The 20,573-nt window shown below is 32.2% G+C and overlaps 1 protein-coding gene across 1 annotated transcript in view; it reads left to right on the forward strand.

Annotated features, from left to right (window-relative positions):
- LOC108764203 (mucin-4) overlaps positions 1-17,534 on the forward strand; it is a 58,601-nt gene extending 41,067 nt beyond the window's left edge. Inside the window, exons 3-10 of the mRNA XM_018512321.1 lie at positions 1,991-5,228; positions 6,258-6,447; positions 6,760-6,867; positions 10,416-10,583; positions 11,914-12,156; positions 15,311-15,577; positions 16,123-16,437; positions 16,932-17,534. Coding sequence (XP_018367823.1) covers positions 1,991-5,228; positions 6,258-6,447; positions 6,760-6,867; positions 10,416-10,583; positions 11,914-12,156; positions 15,311-15,577; positions 16,123-16,437; positions 16,932-16,985 — 4,583 coding nt within the window. The 3' untranslated portion in view covers positions 16,986-17,534. The remainder of the gene's footprint in view (positions 1-1,990; positions 5,229-6,257; positions 6,448-6,759; positions 6,868-10,415; positions 10,584-11,913; positions 12,157-15,310; positions 15,578-16,122; positions 16,438-16,931) is intronic.
- The last annotated feature ends 3,039 nt before the right edge of the window (positions 17,535-20,573 follow it).

Genomic DNA, 20,573 nt, shown 5'->3' on the forward strand with positions numbered 1-20,573 from the left:
ATGAGAATATCGAGGTAGAAATCAGTTGGAAAATTCTCGCTGCAAATCCGCGCGCCAATACAATAAATATTTATCTTGACTTCGATGTTCACGGAGAGGACTAGTCATGTTGTATCGACGTAAATCAGCAAAACACGAGGACACACTCGAAGCCCCTGCATAATTCCGAGGTCTGTTTAATATTCAAACTCATGCTCTCGCCGTGCCGTGGTTGCGCGAGCGCTTTCAGTTTACAAAATGCGAACTGTATCGTAGAACCTCGTGAATAGTTCCAAAGGAACTCGCCGGTAATTCCACGGACAACCGGTTTTCCGATCCATTAAATGCTTCGTCTACGCACGCCACATTTTTATCGCATCGAGCACCTCGATAGAAACCAGTTGTCGTTGTTGTCGATGAGAGCGCGGAACTTCTGTTTTCATGCATCAAACAAACATGCTTCTTGCATACTATAATCATAATTCACCTTTTTTAACGTCAAACGTACGTGCGACTAAGAGAGAGAGAGAGATTATATGGAGTAAGAACAATTAATACATAAGAGTCAATTTTCTGCTAAAGTTTTTCTATATATTAATGAATTTTGAAAGTGTAAATTTTCTTCGAATACAAATCATAAATTCTCATTAAAAAAAAAATATTTTTATGATATTAATATGTAAAAAATGTTTTTATAAATGTTTTTATCAAAACTCATAACAGAACGCCGGATTAAAAAAAATTTTTTTCAAAAAAAATTCAGCATTTTCTTGAGAGTTGTAATAGTATCCTCTAAAGAGTATCTTATTAGAATTCTCAATCGATTTTAGAAAGAGTTTCGTTGATTAAAGCGGTGAAAACACCATTTGAAGTAACGGGAAGGAGGAAAAGGGGTACCTTCACGATTCTGAAACTTTAAAGGACTATAACTTTTTTATCTTTCAGCACTTTGATCTACACAAGACTCGATTTATTTTTTTCAAATTTTGAAAATTTACAATGATAAATCACAAATTAACGAAAAAACTAATAAGTTTTTACAGATCCTTTAATTAGAACAATTAATAAAATCATGAAATATGACTTTGACAAAGTTAAAGTTTACATTTTTAATATTAAGAAAAATTGCGCTAATTGATAACCAGCGACTCCTATTGCCTGTATTACATATTTCATGATTTTATTAATTTGAAAATTTAGGAGCTAGTTTTATAGAGGTGAAAAGATTTCGATGTCAGCTGCAATATTGTAAGAAATGAGGGTTTCTATTAAAAATTTTAAAGTTGACCTTGAGAGTTCCATCATACCTACATTTAAGGTTAAATAAGCATTGTCGTTTGATGATTATTTGATGATTATTGAAACCTTACAACTTTCGTACGACATATTTTTCTCAAAACTGCTTTGTTTGTCATAAGATATTCGATTGTCCAAACTTCTGGCCTATCCTGGTATACAATTTAATTTTATAATTAAAGTACTAAATACTAAACATAAACTTTTTCAAATATAAATTTGAACTAGTAGAATTAATAATTTTAATAAACTGTTAAAAGTTTTCTTAAAACATTTATTACAGCGCATCAATTAGAATTTATTACTTTATCAATATTAGCTAATTCTTGTAAATTTGAACTATACTGTATGCAGCATCTACACATGAGTAATCAAAAGATAACGTTAATTGAGCAGTAAAAGTCAATAGTATTTGAATTGTGAAGTAACAGATAATAAATTAATATTGATTGTCAATAACAGATGATAGATCGACATAAGGTAGTAATTATACCTAAAGATATCTCGATAATTCTAAAATATTGTGATTTTTCTTGATTCTAATTATTTTGATGAATTCAATATCTACAAAAACGTTATACAAGACACTATATATATTTGAAGTAGAAAATAATTATAAACATAAAATAATTATAAACATAATTATAAAATAATCATTACCTAAGAGAAGATAAGCATTGATACAAAGTTATAAAATAGAACTTTGCTATTTCAGGCACTTCGCTGCTACTCTTCGACAATGCGGTGGCGGAAGTTACGGAAGCGTCGGTTGCATCAGAGAAATCTGAGTCCCAAAAAGCGTCGACTCCCCAAGGATCTACGACAATCTTAACAAAAGTCTTCTCGATCCATCAAAATCGATCGTTTACAGAAAACGATGGAAGAAATACCGAATTGACGAATCGGAAAACTCATGACGCGGAAAATAGATTACACGACAGTATTACCGATAGTGTAAATCAAGATGAAAAGAAAGATATACTGGTACACGCGAATTCAAATGCGGAAAAAACAAACGACGAATCTGAAAATTCATCGTCGGATGGAAGCAGGAAACCGAGGTACGGAGAAATTGCTGTTGAAAGCTCCGGAAAAAGCACCAGTACGAAAGTCGTATCCGAAGATCTTCTCAGACTTTCCCGGAAGAACGAACTAACTGCGGCGACCGCGAAACCAGCTTTCGATGATTCGAAGCAGGACAGTAAAAATCTAGAGAATGTCTCCCTTCAAGAATCCTTCAACTATGAAAAAATATCCGATATGACGAAGACTACATCTCCAAATACAAAAGAAAAAATTGTCAACGACAAATTAATCGCAAACATTATGGAGATATCAGAATCTAAAGAGATAAGGAAGGAGCCTTCCGTCAAGTATGAAGAAAAGAATAACGTAACTGTGAACAAACAAGACATACCGACCTTCAAATCCATCATAAATTTCCTTTCGACAACCTCGAAATCAATATTTGATGATGCTGTTAAATCCGACGAAAAGAAGGACAAAATGATAAAACTTGATCATAAGGAAGTCGTTTCGAGAAAGGACAAAAATATAATTTTAAGTGACTTAAAGGAAGAAGTAGAGGATCATGATCGGGAACCAACAACGGTGCGCGGCGAAAAGTCCTTAGAACAGAAAAAAAGCGTCAACCATCTAGGAACGATAGCATCCGAAGCGTTCGATCTCGAAAATACCGATGAGGAGGAACCCGAAGGAAGTGTCTCATTAGTTAATGACACTCGTGTGAACTTCAATAATTTTTACAAGACTGTGACAGAAAGAGATCTCAAAACTAGCCCGGAAAATCGTTCGATTGACGCGAATGAATCGCGTAAGAAAGGTAATCCGAAGGAAGAAGTGGAGATAGTTAAGAACGTGACTGACCTGTCGGTGCTGAGGATTATAACTGCAAACGATACTACGAAGAACGATTCTTTTAATGAACTGAGTAATCAGAAAGGAGCTTACGTTAAGAAGAAAGGAGAGACTAGCGCGAAAGATGAAAATAGTCCTGAACAAAACGTGGACTTCTCCATTTCTAATACAACTGTTAAGAGGATAGATAGTGTGGAAGAATGGAAATCAATAGGAGACCCCGAGAGTCAGGTGAAGTTACCCGAAACAACTCAAAGCGTGCGACTTGAAGAACGTACGTCATCCGTTCCAGAAACCACTTCTAGTCTAGTTCCGCAAGGCAGAACTATCGGATTTTCCGGAGCTAATAAGTTTCCGAATAACGAGGTGAAAACTACAGCCTCAATGAGGACTGATGGGGAAACATTGATCACTCAGAGCTTGCAAAGCAGCACGGAAAAAATAGATCAAAAACCTTATCCGTACCTAAAATCCAGCAAAGGATCATTTCAGAGGCCAATAACAGAGGCCAATTTGAAATTGAAAAAGGAAAACGGCGATGTTACGGAAGAATCTTCTGCTTACGAGAATACGATCGGAAGAGGCGAATCCGAGAAGAAACTCGTTGTTACTGAACCTTCAGTTGTGATCGAGAATAGCATTCAACAGCACAAGCCGAACAAAAAAAACGAGTCCACGAATTCTACGACAAAGAGTTTCTCCTCTTTGATGCCAGTGACGGCAATCTCGAGTGTTTCGGCTAAAGTTGAACCAATGAACGAAACTTTTCCGGAAGGATTCAATGGCAGCTCAAAAGCCACGGAAATCAAACGATCGAAGTCAAACGAAAATGACACGTCAGGTGTGAAAGAGGAGGAGAAAGTGATTGTAGGCAGAGACGAAGGCTACGACGTGACTGGAAATGGAATAACGGAAGTGAGCCTGACTCCGGATGGCAAAGAAGTGAAATCGGAATCACGTTTCAGCGGAACAACGGAATCATCAACGTTACGTTCCACAGAAACACATACATCTAAGGCGGTGTCTTTGAATACTGATATTCAGATGGAACCGGAAGAAGCTATGATGATTCGTTCAACTTTTGTCGTTACCGAATCCACGAGTGTCATTCCCTTGGACAAAAATGCGACGACAGAAGCGAGTAAGTCCAAAACTTCGATGACGGCAGCGGAAGTTAATACTATCGCCACAATGCTTCTTGAGAATTCTACGGAATCTGCACCGAAAACGAACGTCACACTGCAACCCTCTTCGAGTGTTAATCACACCACAGAATCTCCCCCTTTTGTCACTTTAAATCCCGATGAATCCCCAATTCCGACGACTACATCCATCGAATTTGAGTTTGTTAGTCTTACGGAAGCGATCTCTTCGGAAAAAAAAAACGTGACCGAGAAGAGTATCGAAGGGCAAACTTTCGAGGAACAAACGATACCTTATAGGACAACGACAATCCAAAATTCGTCCGCGACGGACAATTCGACGGAGAACGTGATTACTGCGATGAAACCGGAGGAATTTACCGAACTTCCTGTGACGACTGAAGACGGAACTCCAACGACGGATCAAGTGTTGGATATGCACCACAACGAAACCATCAGAAATCCCACAATTACTCAGACCACTACTGAGAGTCAAAATAATCGAACGGAAATGAACGAAGTTACTATAAGCGTTATCGATTTCACCAGCGACGCTGCCGGCAATGCTACGAGAGCCTCCGGCGTTATCGAGGATCCTTCAAAATCTAAGGATTCAAGTTTTGATGCGAACATCACCGAGACGTCCGCCTCAGGCGCGACGGAACTTCCACCGAATACAAGCATTAGGACAACGATGAACGTCACAAAGGGCCCTTCGGCTACGAGTACTTTGGAGCCAATAATATTCTGGAGTACAATGAGTTTCACGGAATCTCCCGAGGAAGAGATAACGGAAAATATTCAAACTCCGTCACCGGATGAGATCACGTTGTTAGTTAAAATAATCATCGAAGGTACCTTACACGAGGTCTGTCCTCGGTTGTCGAATCTAAGAAAAGCGCTCGCGGATTTCCTCAGGGATGGACTGAACAAGTAAGTGATTTGCAAAATTTTTTATTATTTTGACTGTGAATATTTTTTACAGTTGAATGTATGAATATACTAATTGAACACTTTTTTATGAATCAAATAAAGTAATTGTTAATTGTTTTTGCTCGCTGAGATAAAAATATGTACAAACTCTTTAACACGTACAATTTTTTGATATTGAATAATTTATTATTATCTTCTTTTAATAGCGAGGTAAGTTTAAAGTTTTTCTTTATTTTTTTTTAACTAGGTAAGGAGAGATACATAATAACGTATAGAGCATACACGAAGAAAATCAATTTTTATCTCGATTTCTAAATTGATAATCGAAATACGTGTATGAACTAAACGTGTATAGCTTCCTTCAAAGTTTTGTAAGCGATTTACTTTGTGATTTTATAACAACCACATACATAAAATTTATTTAATGCATTTATACAAGAAGAACTCGCCTATTTACATGTTCAACAAACAAGTCCTTTTGATTGCAAAAATGACATGCTACAACTTTTTTAATATCAGACACAGAGAAACAGAGTCAATAGAGAAGCACAAAATACAGGTTTTATCAATGTTGTCGAAACCTTATTGATCAATGTTATTATATATTTAACTATTATTTATTATTTATTACATTATTTTATAAATATATTCTATATATGTAATATATAAATATTTTTCATGTACTTAGATATTTAAATCTTTGCAATCGTATATATTTATATACCTTTGTACACATTAGAAGTAAATTAAAATATAAATAAATCTTGTGCTTGAATAGATAATCCATGTAACAGTACAATAATATTGATAAATAATAATAAATTAATAAAAAGTTTTTCAAAAATATGTGAATTTATAGAGACTATGAAAAAGTGTAGATTAATGTAAAATGTCATTCTTTTTTTCGCAAAAATATTCAAGCTTTATTTACCTATATCAATATCAATGAAGGTTTGAAAATTATGAATGAGATTTGATTAAAAATACACTTGTCACATATTATAAAGTGCGGAATATTTTATTTTGCAGGCCCGTACAGCCAAAACAAATTGTGATTCATCAAAACCCTTGCCAGGAGCAGAATGTGTCACCGACACCCATAGACGTTTCTCTAATCACTCTCATGATTTACGTTATCGATGAGGACGGCAAGTTTGACGCCGCCATGACGAAGATTCTACCAAGTTTATACAAGGTGTCTCCCAACTTCCCAGTGAGAGTAAGTTGAAAACGGCGGAGAAGGTCGAGCGCGGATTAAAGCACTGGCTGTTGAATGTCAGCAAAAGTCCATAGTCCATTATAACTCTTGCTTCGGCACGTCTCGTGAAAATGATTATTAACTTGAAATCATTCATCACTCGCGAGTAATTTTCGATTTTCATTGAAAATATTTCTATGAAGCGCTCCTTCTCCGTTAGCTTTCTCTATTAATCGATCGATGCCGTATCGAAGTAATTGATATTATAATTAGTGACAATAATCGAAAAAGTATTTCTATATTAAATTTTCTTAGGTCATTCATTCTTTCCAGATACACAAGATTCTCCTGGTATCGGAAACGGACTCCGGAAACGCAATAGCGGTCGTTGTGGTCTCCTCTGTGGCCTTTATTTGCTTACTTCTATTAGCTGGCCTTTTGGTAAGGGTTTTTAAAAGTAAGCGTTCTGTAATTATAAATATTTAACAATTCCGGAGATATCTATGCACCATATTTAATTTATAAGAGATATTGATGCTTAAATTAGTCTTTTCGCGTTTATATATACACGCAAAATAAAAAGCGCAGCGTAGAAATTATTCGGCATGTCATGTAAGATTAATTCAGTTTCTCAGTCGACCTTAATTAAAAATAATATAACATACATGTTATAATTTTACGCTCAACAATATAATTGTAAAACAAATACAATCATTATTTGTACAATACATGTGTATGTACTCTCTAAAATTTTTAGAGTAAATCTCATTATGGTGAGTGAAATCTCACTCTTAAAGATTAAAAATTAAGCTTTTTTTTAGAGTAACTTAATTTTCACTCTTTAGAGTAAGATTTCACTTTAAAGAATTTAGAAAGTATGATACATGCGAGTTTTTTTACCATAATAATTGTGCCGCTATAAAATCTCATGTTGAACTGATTAATTACAATGATATGGACAATTGGATGCCATTCTACAAAAAAATTATCAAAATTTAATTTTAAAAAGTAACGAAAATTGTAACAACTCATTATAGTTTTTAAATAATGATGCGGTTACGAGTTTTTTTTTTAAATCAGTAACGAATAACGGTAACAAGTTACTTTTATGAGATAAGTTTCCAAACCCTGATGTTATGTTGCTTTTAGTTGGTATCGACTAGATTTCTTTCGACGGAGCGACATGATTGCGAGAATTTTCAAGCTTGAGTGTTCTTCCTCAAGTCTTCTATCTTGTTTTTTTTTTTTTTTTTTCAATTGTAAATGTATGTCGCATGCGTTTTTGTGCCGTGCTCTTCTCACGCATCATGCGGCACGTTACTGAGGAATCGAAGCAGGAAATACTAATATTTCAAGATGACAGCTGCGCAGGTCCGCGAAAATCTCTGCTCACTGACGTAGCCTGCTGCTAAGTCGCGCTTGCATGGCGATAAACCTCTGTTCACGGAAGGTTTACGTTCCGCGTGTCGGTTCGTCACCGTCCATTCGTTCGTCCATCTGTCCACACTCATAATTCTCTTCCAGTGTACGTAATACGCTCATGATAACATGTCTGTGTATATGTTTTCACCTGGGAGGTGAAAGAGACAATGTTCTCTCTTCTCCGTCGCGCGGAATGATGAAGATAATGCGCGATGCACGAGTAATGGCTTCGTGGCACAAACGAGCTTTTTTTACTTTTACGATAACGACAGCTTATTATATTTTTTTTTCACTCGCGGTTATGACATTTATAATAATATGCATGCATATGATGTGTGACTCACACCGAATGTAAGTTGATTGTTTCACGGGAAATCGAGAGATTTGTAGATTATTCTTGTGTAAAAGATATTTTATTTCTGTAAGCATTAATAGAAAAAAATGTAGTTCTTTTAGATATTAACGGTATCATTAATCGCAAAAATAATGGTTACATTTATATTTCTTATTAGATTATATAACTTTAATGCTGGAATATGTTCTACTATTATTTCGATAATAGCGTCGTTACATCAAGATCCGCCGCTTACAGCGTAACGTTTTCTCTGGTCCTGAGTAACATTAATATCGTACTTGCACAGCAATTAATTTTAATGAATGTATAATACAGTCGTATAACATCAGACGGAATTTGAACTAACGAAACTTAACGAATCAATTAATATAGAAGAGAAAGAAAATTATCTACTGCACGGCGTTAGGAAATACAACGGTATTATTCTATTTTCGAAAATGTACTCTCGTCGTTATAAATGCAATCTTTCTTATTGAGTAGACTTAATAACTTCATTAAATACAAGTTTAGCGTGAAAAACGTGTTTAACGTCGCGAAAAAAATGAAACGCATTTTTAGAAAACTTATAATTTTTAGATATATTATATGCATTTAAGTATATTAATATAAACGCAAGAACAACACTCTCTGGCGTGAATCATTGCCATTTTTTATATTTAAATTATAATTTTTATTCAATTATATAAATCGGCAGTATCATAAAATATTAAAAATAAAAATGATTATATACATGGAATATGAATAATGACGATAATATAATATTAAATTATATAAATTATTAATACGGTATTAAAATTGATGCAGTTTATTTTTAAATACGCTTATCGAACACGCAATATATGAGGAAATACTATGAAGCGTATATTTACAGCAACGTACAATTAACGATAAGAAAATTGGTGTCGCGTCTTCTTGCCGGAAGAAATGAAATGTCATTCGCACACACGGTTGTCTAACCTTGAATGCCTGATTAGATTGACTAGCAAACGGCGTTCCACACTTCATCAGCGTCGCTGCGCCGTGTTTCTTGCCGTGTCTTTGTGCATGCGAATAATGATGTTGAAATGGCCCCCTCTGTTACGTGTGTTTCGAATACGTTATTCTATTTCGCTGACTGTCGTGAGATTTCCTCAATCTCTTTTCAGATATGTCGGTCATGTGGCGTAATTGGTAATACAGGTGTCGTTAATTGCAATGAAAGGGACTTATCAGAATGCATGATTTACGATTATAATTGATCGTTATATTTGACGTATGCTGACAATCGTTATAATCTTGCTAAATTTGATTCAGTTTTACTTTTTTACTCTTATTAAATTACAGTTAGAAAAAGAAAGGGAATGACGTTTGCATCAATTGATCTAACTGATAGTTAATTTCCTTATTACAATTATCTTTTATTAAGAGTCAAATAAGAAACACACGTAATTGTACAATTCTCCATTATACTAATTTGTTTAAAGTCCCTGTTTACTCATTACTATGCGTCACTCAACCTGTGACGTCAGAAATGAGAAAATACACAATAAAAATTCTTGCAATATTTTAATATTGAAATATGTTTTAATAAAACAATTAATACTTGTAATCGATAGAACCGTGCGCTTGCAAAATATTTCAAAAACTCCCCTTTATTGTTTCGTTAATTAAAATGAATAACCATATTTAGAAACGAATTATACTAAAAACGAAATGAACATGTTCACAATATAAACTATGATAAATTGTCAAATTAATAAATATAATTTAATAATGTAATTAAAACGAAAAATTAAATATAACTTAATTTTTCCAGGAATAAGAAGATACTTTTTGATATATTTTATAAGTCTATTCTATTGATTGTTTAATTAAAAAGTATTTCTATTCAAATATAACATGCACGAATTTTTATTGAATTTTCTCGCTTCTGATATCACAATCCGAGTATTGGCGAGTAAACAGAAGCCTTAAATCGACGATTATAGTTCGCGATATATCGTTATTATTATCGTTTGTAAATGTATTTTGCACGCTGGCGAACCGCAGTTTGTGATTCAATGCATGGCTACTAAATTAACCGTCACCGCATTTCGGGATATCGTGAGTATTTGTAGACAAGTTACGGAGCAGAGTTGCAAATTTGCAAATAGTAGAAGGTCGCTACTTCAGCTTTTGCTTTTCATTTCGTCGAACGTAACGGCCGCTAAACCTTAGCTGTAACTACTTACAGTTCATAATGAGAAAGAGGCAAACGAGATTCAATTATGGAGAACGGTGCCGGCCAGTATCCTTGGACGCCTACAGCCTCGACAGCGTTTCGGCGTACAATAGCGTAAGACGCAAAGGTGCGGTAAGATCCTCCAAGAGAAGTTACGGCAACCCGACTTTTGAAGATTCGGTAAGTTCGATTAGATTAATTATGAACACCTCTTTCAAGACTGTTTGAATTTTTATTGTGCTGTTTATAGGAATTTAATCTTAATTCTAATCAATAATTATGAAATATATTACATCAGAAATATTTCGATTCATATATATACTATACTATACTTAGTTACGTTAAGAGTTTGTACGTTATGTAAATTAATTTAAAAATATTTTGAATATTATGAAAAATTTAGCTAGCTTAGTTAACAATGTTACAATAATTTTTCTTTAATGGACATTGTTTTAATATTTTAATAACGTAATGTGACATTTTTTTAGAAAGGAACGATTTATTTGTTCTGACAATGCATTTTTTTTATTAATACATAGTTATATAATTTCTATTATTTTACAGCAGTAATTTTTTTTCTTTATAGCTGTTACGTGTTACGCAAGTATAAATCTAAATTGATTGTTTAGGTAAAAGAGAGCAATAATATCTGTGTCCAAATTGTAAAATGATAGCAATATATTAACAATTTGGTTTAGTAGATTGGATCGACACATTATAGTAAGTTAATTATGTTGCTTTGTTTGATTTTTGCCGTTAGATTGCCGTTAGTTGACTTAGATTCTTGCTAGAATTTTGTTGGCCTTATTAAATATAGCAACTCTTGCGTAAATTCTTTTTGTAAACTATATTCTGGAACACAGATTTAATTTTATGTGGACAACATGTACTTTGTTTTATTAAAATGTATTGATAAATCATTATCTTCAAAGGATTTATAGACATTGGTAACAATAATTAGCTTTTAATCAGTTAATTCCGCAAGGAATTTATTTGATATGTCTCCTGAAAATAATTTCTTAATATCGATTATAAGTTGAATTATAAATACAATTATTAAAATGAAAAAGAATTATATTAATATTTAATATAATATATATAGTTATTAAAATTAAAAAAATATATTTTGGCTTTAATCCGTTAATACATACTTTTAATTTGCAACATTTAAAGTTGCTTTATATTTCAAGATCAATTTTTCTACTTTTTTAAATGTGTACCTTTCTACTTAATTAAATTGGGAAAATTAGTATATCGGAAATATTATAAAATGTATTTTGGCTAAAGTTACTTTATAACTCAAAATTAAACCTATCTACTTAATATATATTTTTCTATTTAATTAAATTTAGAAAATTAGCATATTCGAAATATTTTTCAATCTATTTTCAATCGATATTGAGTGATTTCCCATGATAGTGCTCGATCAAAGGAAGTGAGGCGACGGTCTCTCTTTCCACGAGGGAAGCTACGAGTGAAGCTTTCTATGAAAGGTATTCTCTTATTTCAGAGCGCCATTCCCTCCCATCCTCTCAACTTCGCTGGGCTTTCATCTTTCTGTAACGACGTTAACACAATCAACGAGGAGTTCGCGGGCATACCTCAGGTTTCGGCAAAGATAGACGAGCTGCCCCCAGGTGCAGAGGTGAAGAATAGATACGCGAACGTGATTCCGCTTCCGGAGACGAGGGTGCCGTTACAGAGACTGAACAATGACGCCTTAACCGAATACGTTAATGCTAGTTACGTGCGGGTAAGTGAGACGTTTTGTCAAGCTGATTTCGCGGGCATATCTCTCGTCACATATCGCGTGGTTCACAAGGGACGTCTTTGTCACTGCACACGCGTCATTGCTGTTGAAGACTTTATTCTCCCCCGGCATTTACGACGAAATATGAAGCCATAACCTACGCTCGAATTCAGTGATTTACAGCTATGTCCTGGAATTCTGATTGTAAATCCATGTTTCTGTGTTGAGGATTCTGCATCTACCATAGTCGTATAAGCTGTGTTGCAGGTCGCAAGCTTGCTGTGACAGCCAATCTGATTGATGCTCAATTTTAATATTGAAGTATCAGATTAGCTGTCGCATCAAGCTTGCGGCCTGCGACACAGACTGAGCGACCATTGTATAATATAATAGATAAGGTCTAATACGGATTAATTAATTTGTGAATCAATAGCGAGTAGCGTCAAATGAAAAACAAATGACGATCTATTTTAACTTATACCCGTCTCGGTTTTACATAGACCATGGGAGAATTGCATGATTATCTATGTCATTAGGATAATGAGGTGTTTATATGCGAGATCAGATTACGTCAGTCACGTCATACAGAGAATGCTGTAAAGTGTTAAAGTGTAGTAAAGCGTTTTCGCGGTGCCGTGGGAAAGAAATATTTCGTAATACGCATCGCCGGGAAAGTGAGTGCATTGTATCGCGCAACCTGGGAACTTAGACGCGGAAGTGTTAGGAATTGTCTGCAGAATATAACTATAGTTTGTCTTTCATAGCCTTAATAGTTTCACAAAACGGGGTCAAAGAAGTACAAAGGCTAATCTCGCGAGCGCAAGGTTACCTGGAATACGTTCGTCTTGGAATGTATATGCGTTTCTCGCACATTTCAAGGAAATCACATGGAAAGGACGTTGCTATTTTGATGTTTGATTTTGAAGATATTTTATTGAAATATCTGAAAATTTAATTAGATAAAAAAATGAAAATAATGGCCCATCAATAAAGTTGGAGAACAATCAAAATAATTGTTAGAATATCAAAACTTTTTGCAGCATTGCTCATTATGCTTAAATTTCCCACATTATTTTTGTGGTTTAACCAAATTATTTTCAGACCTGTATTTAGCTAAATTTTTTAATATTTCAACAAATTCAGCACATTGCAGAAGTCTGGAAAATAGTCATATGCGTCTTTGATCGTTTTTGAATATACTCTGCCTGTACTGAAATCTGTAGTTCACGTTATATATATTAATTTTTCAATACTGGTAGTATATATTCGAACAGAATCTATAAAAAAATTGATGAAATTATAAAACGAAAATTTTTATGCACACCCTGATTTTTTATCATTAAAAATAATGATGAAATATGTTGTATAATACATAGTAAAAGACACAATTCATAATTAAAAACTTTACAGAACTCATTTTGGGCGACCTATAATATGACATAATTCCAGACAGAATTCTATTTATCCACAATATATATAGATAGATTCTTAAAATCAATTCTATATACAGTACATGTAGATGGATTGTTAAAAAGTGACTTATATACTTATGATAATATTGCCTTAAAATAAGAAATTAAAATTATTTTTTAACTATAGATTTGGTGCGGGAGGTTACTCTCTTTCCTAAAATTTATTTAATTTATCTTTCAGTTATACCTTCTCTGTTCAAAAGTATGTTTTATTTTATTATATTTAAGATATTTATTGATTCTTGGAATATTTCATACATTGATTAAATCTATTTTAGCAATGCCCAAAACGCATCGCGATTGTGTAGCACATAAATAGTACTTTGATAGAGACAATCTGTAGTAATAATAATACTAAAAGAAAAACTTGCGCATACGGAATCTCTTTTGTTGCATAAATCGCAAGTGGATGTCGCGAATATATTACGCATATGGTGTCGCAACAATTTACGTGATAATTTTATTCAATAAACGTAAAGTACGCCGTGACTAAGCAATTTTCAATTTATCGCTTATGAAATTTTTTTTGTTTAAGAAATGAAAGTCCAGAGAAAAAGTATATAAACACGCAAGAGTCATGTTTTTTTTCTTTTCCTGAGTATCCTGTGGTGCCTAGCACCCTAAGGATACAGCGAGCCCATTTATCTCATATGCGTTAAATCGCTTTTACGAGGGATTCGGCGGCAATGGGCAAGACTTCCATTAGGAACGAATCGATCGATCGATAAGCGTATACAGCGATATCGCTTCCGCCTTCGGATTGCTTCATATCGCGAATCAAGCTAGCATTCGTAACGTTTCTACCTTGTATATAGCATACGTCTTGCAATTACAGAGCGTACACAATCAATTAATGCGCGTCGAATGTGGTCGATGGAACGCAGTCTGACGTGTAATTAATTTCGCTCAATTCTCGATAAGATCGCGCAATATTCTGGAAATACAATTGCGCGTTTGAATAGAGCATTAGTTATACTTGATAATTATCTATAAATTGAACAAATATTTTAAATAAATTAAAAAAAAAACAAAACTCTACACCAGCCGAGTTACTAAAAATATAATATTATTAATTAAAACTTTCCACGAATATGCCCTGCAATGTTAGATTAATTGTAGCAATAATTAATGAAGAAATGAGTTTCATTTTAAAATGGTAAGATAAATAATATATAAGATAAATTATATTTCTTTGATATTTGTAGACATTATTATGTTTTCATTTTTCTTTCGGACTAAATTTAGATAAAAAAATATTTTATATTTTAATTGATAATATTTTATGTGTAACGTGTATTATATATATTAATATTAATAATTTAACTACAAAATGAATCTAATATTTCACATTTTCTAATTTCCTAATAGAACATATTTAATAAAGAGGCTAACTCATATTTGATACAAATAATGATATTTAGTTTCATTGTTAGAAAATATTTAGAAAAAAAAAATTATTGTACGTATTATTTGTATACACGAAAGAACAATTTTGCTAAAGTATCTAAAAATTTAGCTAGTTACCTAAAAACAATTCTGCTGAATTATCAAAATTTTTTGTACCATTTTGATAGTCCAATAAAGTTATTTTTAGATCTATATTTAGCAAAATTTTTTAATATTTCAGTATAGTTGTTTCGTATAGAATCTCAATTTGGATAAAAAAACGCTCGCCAATTTTTCAGGGACCTAAAAACGCCACAAAGTATTATATCGCGTGCCAAGCGCCAATAGAGTCGACCGTTACCGACTTTTGGCGAATGATTTGGGAGCAGCAGTCCAAAGTGATTATCATGCTGACCGATCTCGTCGAGAATGAAGTGGAAAAGTGTACGGAATACATTCCACCTTCAGAGATAACAGACTGTCATCGACTCTACGGTGATTTCCAAGTCACTCTGAAAAAGCGAGAAACCAAGGAGAAGTACGCTATCTCTACACTTCACCTTAAGGTACAGAATATTCCTAAGTGCACATAATAAAACTATTTGTAGCTTAATTTTTAAAAAGTGGCAGATTTGTTTTTAAAATCTCACAGAGAGAGAGAGAGAGAGAGAGAGAGAGAGAGAGAGAGCTCTGTGAGATTTTAAAAACACATCTGCCACCTTTTAAAAATTAAGCTACAAATAGTTTTATTTTTCTGAGTAAAATTTATTATAAAGTTTTATTTCTTGTTTCAAAATAAGACATTCTTTCAGTACACTTTAGTAGCTTCTCGTCTTGTAAGAGTTCATTATACTAACGCGTATAATTTAGTAAAATCAGTAATATTTTTTCAGTTATTATATTATTGATTTGCTTCAGACTAATTAATTAAATATTGGCTACAAAATAACATTCTTTGTGAAAGTCAAAGTATAATATACTGCGAGAGATCTCTGTAGAAATAGCATCCAAATATAGCTTTAACGAACATAACAATAATTGTAGCAATTAAAATATTCAATAGCTTTGTGGCGACCTTTTATCAAGCGCAAGAAATTAATTTTTTTTGTAGAACCTGGAGAACAATACATTCCGAGAGGTATTCCACATTTGGTACCTATGGCCAGTGAGTGGCGTCCAATCAGACGGTACAGGCCTAATAGCGGTGCTCCTCGAGGCGAGAGCACTCCAGAGAGGTGGCCCCGGGCCCATCGTGGTCCATTGTAGTCCTGGCACAGGACGCACTGGCACGCTAATAGCCCTCGACCTAGGAATTAGACAATATGAAATTACGAGGACTGTGGATGTGCCGAGGGTCGTTTATACTATCAGGAGAGATCGGGCTGGCGCAGTTCAGACCAAGGAACAATATGCTTTCATATACAAGGTGATAATCGATTCTATCAAACGCTACACGAGAACGTTAAAACAGAATGCTTATTTTCCTTCAAATTACTTTAACTATACGAATTAATAGTTTATTTAATAACTTATTTTACGTTAAAAATATAAAACATGACATTTACAAAAGAATAAATCAAATTAGAGTTTTTATATAAAAGTTGGATAGAATATAATTGTTACAGTTACAAATAAAACTGTAAAAAAAATATAATTGTATAAAGAAATAGGAAAATGTTTGCTGTTTGGTTTATAAACTATTGTAAGTTTATATAATTGATATGCTTAGAGTTTATAAAAGCGCAAAAATTATATCAGTTACAAATTCATAAATCCAAGTTATAACTGTACGGTTTGTCTGAAATTAAATTTCTAAAATTATATCGGAAGATAGATTAATTTATGTATAATCAAATTTAATAATATAATGTTATCACAACCTGATACGGATAGTCTAAAATAGATTTTTCTTTTTTAAAGGCACTAAACTTGTACGCGACAAAACTCGCCGGCGGTGTGCTGGAATCGACGTGAAGTAGAAATTCTGAAGATTTGCGAAAACGAACGTCAGTTGACAAGAGCTATTTGGTTAGCGAACCAAAGTAGACAGTAGAATGTATGTGAAATCGGAAGGAACCTTTATCCAAAAAGGTTTTTGTACGGATGGATGAGTAAGCTGCTGACTGAAGAAGATAAACTACGAAGTTGCCAAATGTTGTCTGATTTAAAGAGATATTCTAATATCTTCAAGAAAAAAAGAAACTTTGTCGAACTGACAGACAAAATGATGATCACGAAATAAATATAAAACAGGGTGAATGTGTATTTTGTTAGAATGCTAAATGTTACGTAATGATATGTGAGATGATATGTGCAGATTTGTTGGAAAAACTAAACGTTACCTATAGCGTGAAATTAATTTGTGATATGTGAACTCTTAGATTACTTGTAAGTTTACTGATGTTGACGCAATTCATTTCACTACCGATTTGTGGGTTTGTCAGTATAGAATTTTAGGGATTCCCAAAGACTTCTTTCTTTTCTCCAGAAGAGAAGTTTTTGCTACTCTTCTAAATTTGCGTACGTATAATACTTTCTTAATTAAAATACGCTTACTTAGTAAAAGTAAATAAAATCTAACTTTATTATTATTTACAAATCGATATTTAAAAAACAAACTTTTTAAAATTCTTTGAACTTAAACAACGGTACTATTTTTGAACATCCCTAAGATTATAAGATGCGTTGATATTATTTGCTTAATGTGTCTCGCAATGTAGATGGAACATTAAAGTTCAAGAGAAGAGACGAGTTCGATTGAAATTTTAGTGTTGAGATTAATACATTTTTTATTATATAATAATTTTACACGAATGTAATGCAATTGAATCGCCATCAGAAAGTTTGAGCATATTTTGAAGTATATAGTATCCAAGAATTGATTAAGATTTTAAAGAGATATTCCTGTTTAGAAATGAATTTTTAAGACAAATTTTATGAATCTCTTTTAAATAAAATAAATGAATATAATATTTTAAGATTTAACGTATATGTTTATTTATATTTAAATTATGTTTATAAATTTTTAAATTTCTATTAATATTTTTGAAGTAATAAGTCGCTTATTTTATAATAAAATACACACCCTGTTTTTAAAAAATGTTCCTTAACAGCGTATATGTATAATTTAAAAATCTCAATTTATCTGAAGCGAAAAAACATAAATTTTAATTTTAATCTGCGTTTTTAATCTGTGTTGTTTATACAAGAAAAATATCATTTTAGGAAATAAAGTTCGAATTTTGCTCTTCTCATTGAAAAAGTATAAATTTTAAACATTTTGACTTGAATCTGGAATAGATAATAAAAAATACTTTTTAAATTATGCAAGAAAAACATGAAATCGAGCAGTACTGCAGTCGTGTATTAAATATTATATATATCTTCTAAATGTAGAAGACGTAATTGTTTATATATAATAATTATATTTGGTAACACAACAATCGTTCCTTTTGTAATATTATCCAGACAGAACGATTTCTGATTATTTTTTCAAATCAGATATTTTATTGTTGTTATTGTTATTGTTGTTGTTATCATTGTACAGAATATATCTCAATTCCGTGGTACGTCGCTCTCTATAATTGTAAATATGTAGAATGTGAACGATTATTCCGACAATTACGTTGATTAATCGACTTGAGAGATTTTATTTATACATAAAAACCGTTAGTGATCGATTTCTAGGCCGAAAAATACCAATGTTCTTGTTTGGCGAGCCTAATTGTACGGACTTGAAGCAAATGTCCGTCCACAAGTGCAATGTACTAAGTATATTTAAAAATTAGTACATATAGTTATATTAGTTACTAAGAAAGTTTAGTTTGGATTATAATCTTCAGTAATAATTAAGGCGAGACATGACGGAACCGACTTTAGTTTTTTGAATGTAAATGAATTATTAAGCAACTTGTTAACATCCAGTGAATTTTATTTATTTGAATATATTGGAAATTATATATAATTTTAATTGTTTAATCCTTTTTGATGATGCTAAAAGATACTTTAGGCGGGCTTTAATTTTTTAATTTATTGAATAGGTGTTTAGATGTGTCATTCGTATTCATGATCAGTCGCTGTGTTCTTAGACAGAATACACAAATATCTTTTATATAATATAATATAAAAACATCACAGTTAATCTTAAATGTGATCAAGTGTGTAGTGAAATTCATAAGTCAGATTTATAGAGATGCAATTTATGTCTTTCAAATATCATACTATGAATTGTATGACTAACATAATTGTATTATGCATTGTTGTATAAGTATAATAATAATGTCCATTATTATATGAGTATAATAATATTTATTATTATATGAGTTTAATAATATCGCGATATTATTATACCCGATGTCGCTAATTAGTTTCTAACAGCGTGTCTGCGATCATGTATTGTGATTTATAACTGCAATTATCGACTGAATATAAAAGTAGTAGTTATGTAAAAGAGCGCCCGATAATGCGATGTTTCAATATCAATAGATTACGGAAAATTGATAAATTATAGCATCACGTTGTATTTTCAAAAGACATAACAGGACCTACACATGATATTTATTCAATTTTTGAAGATACACGTATCTTGGACCATGATCATATTATAATAAATAATATTATGTAGAAAAATATCGGAAATTCTATGTATACAGTATTTATCGGTATATACCAAGCCAAGTCGAAATGTAAGTCTACAATTATAAGCTTATATCTTGAAATCATATAAGCTTACGTTTCCAAATATACAAATTATATTCAATCAATAAGTTTGTGACGTTGATATAATTCTTATATCTTATTTAATAATAAAATGTCTGAATAAATAATATTATACTGTAATTATATATGCATTCTCCAGATATGATCGTGTAAAACATGAAATAGACGTAGTAGATTTAATTACGTTCTCTAAAATTGGTTTGTCATGAAAACTTATTGCTAAAAAAAATTATTACTAAAAATGTGCAAAATTATAGTTTTAAAGCTACAATACTTTGTACAAAATTGCGGGAAAATCAGACTTTCTACTATTCGCATCATAAAATTTAAAATATTATTTTATTCATTACTAGAAAATATTGACAGTTATACAGATATAAATAAAAATTATTATTATGTTTAAATGTAGACACTTTTTATCAGAATTTGATAAAGTTTCAATATTTGCAATTATTATTGTAAAAAGATTGGTTCTTCCATCTCAAGTATTTATTATTATCATATCCCTCGTAAAACGTTATTAATTCAATAATCTCACTGCAAATTTCTTTTGTAAACGCTTGAAGTACATTAAAAAGAGCAATAGATAGAGTCTAATGTGCGTGACAAATACATCAAAGTTTATGTTCTTTGTGAGTTTTTGAACTGCGCAATTCAGTTGTTTTATTTTTATTAATGTGTATTGTTTTTTTATGTTCTCATAGTTAAATCTAATTACACACACACACACATCCTAGGATTTAAACTAAAACAATAAATATACCAACAATAATATCTTGCTAGCTAATACTAGCTTGCTCTCCAAGTAGTCTCATCGGATGATTGCAGCGCATACTTATATTT

This window comes from Trachymyrmex cornetzi, unplaced genomic scaffold (genome assembly GCF_001594075.2).
Source record: "Trachymyrmex cornetzi isolate Tcor2-1 unplaced genomic scaffold, Tcor1.1 scaffold4, whole genome shotgun sequence".
Classification (NCBI taxonomy): domain Eukaryota; kingdom Metazoa; phylum Arthropoda; class Insecta; order Hymenoptera; family Formicidae; genus Trachymyrmex; species Trachymyrmex cornetzi.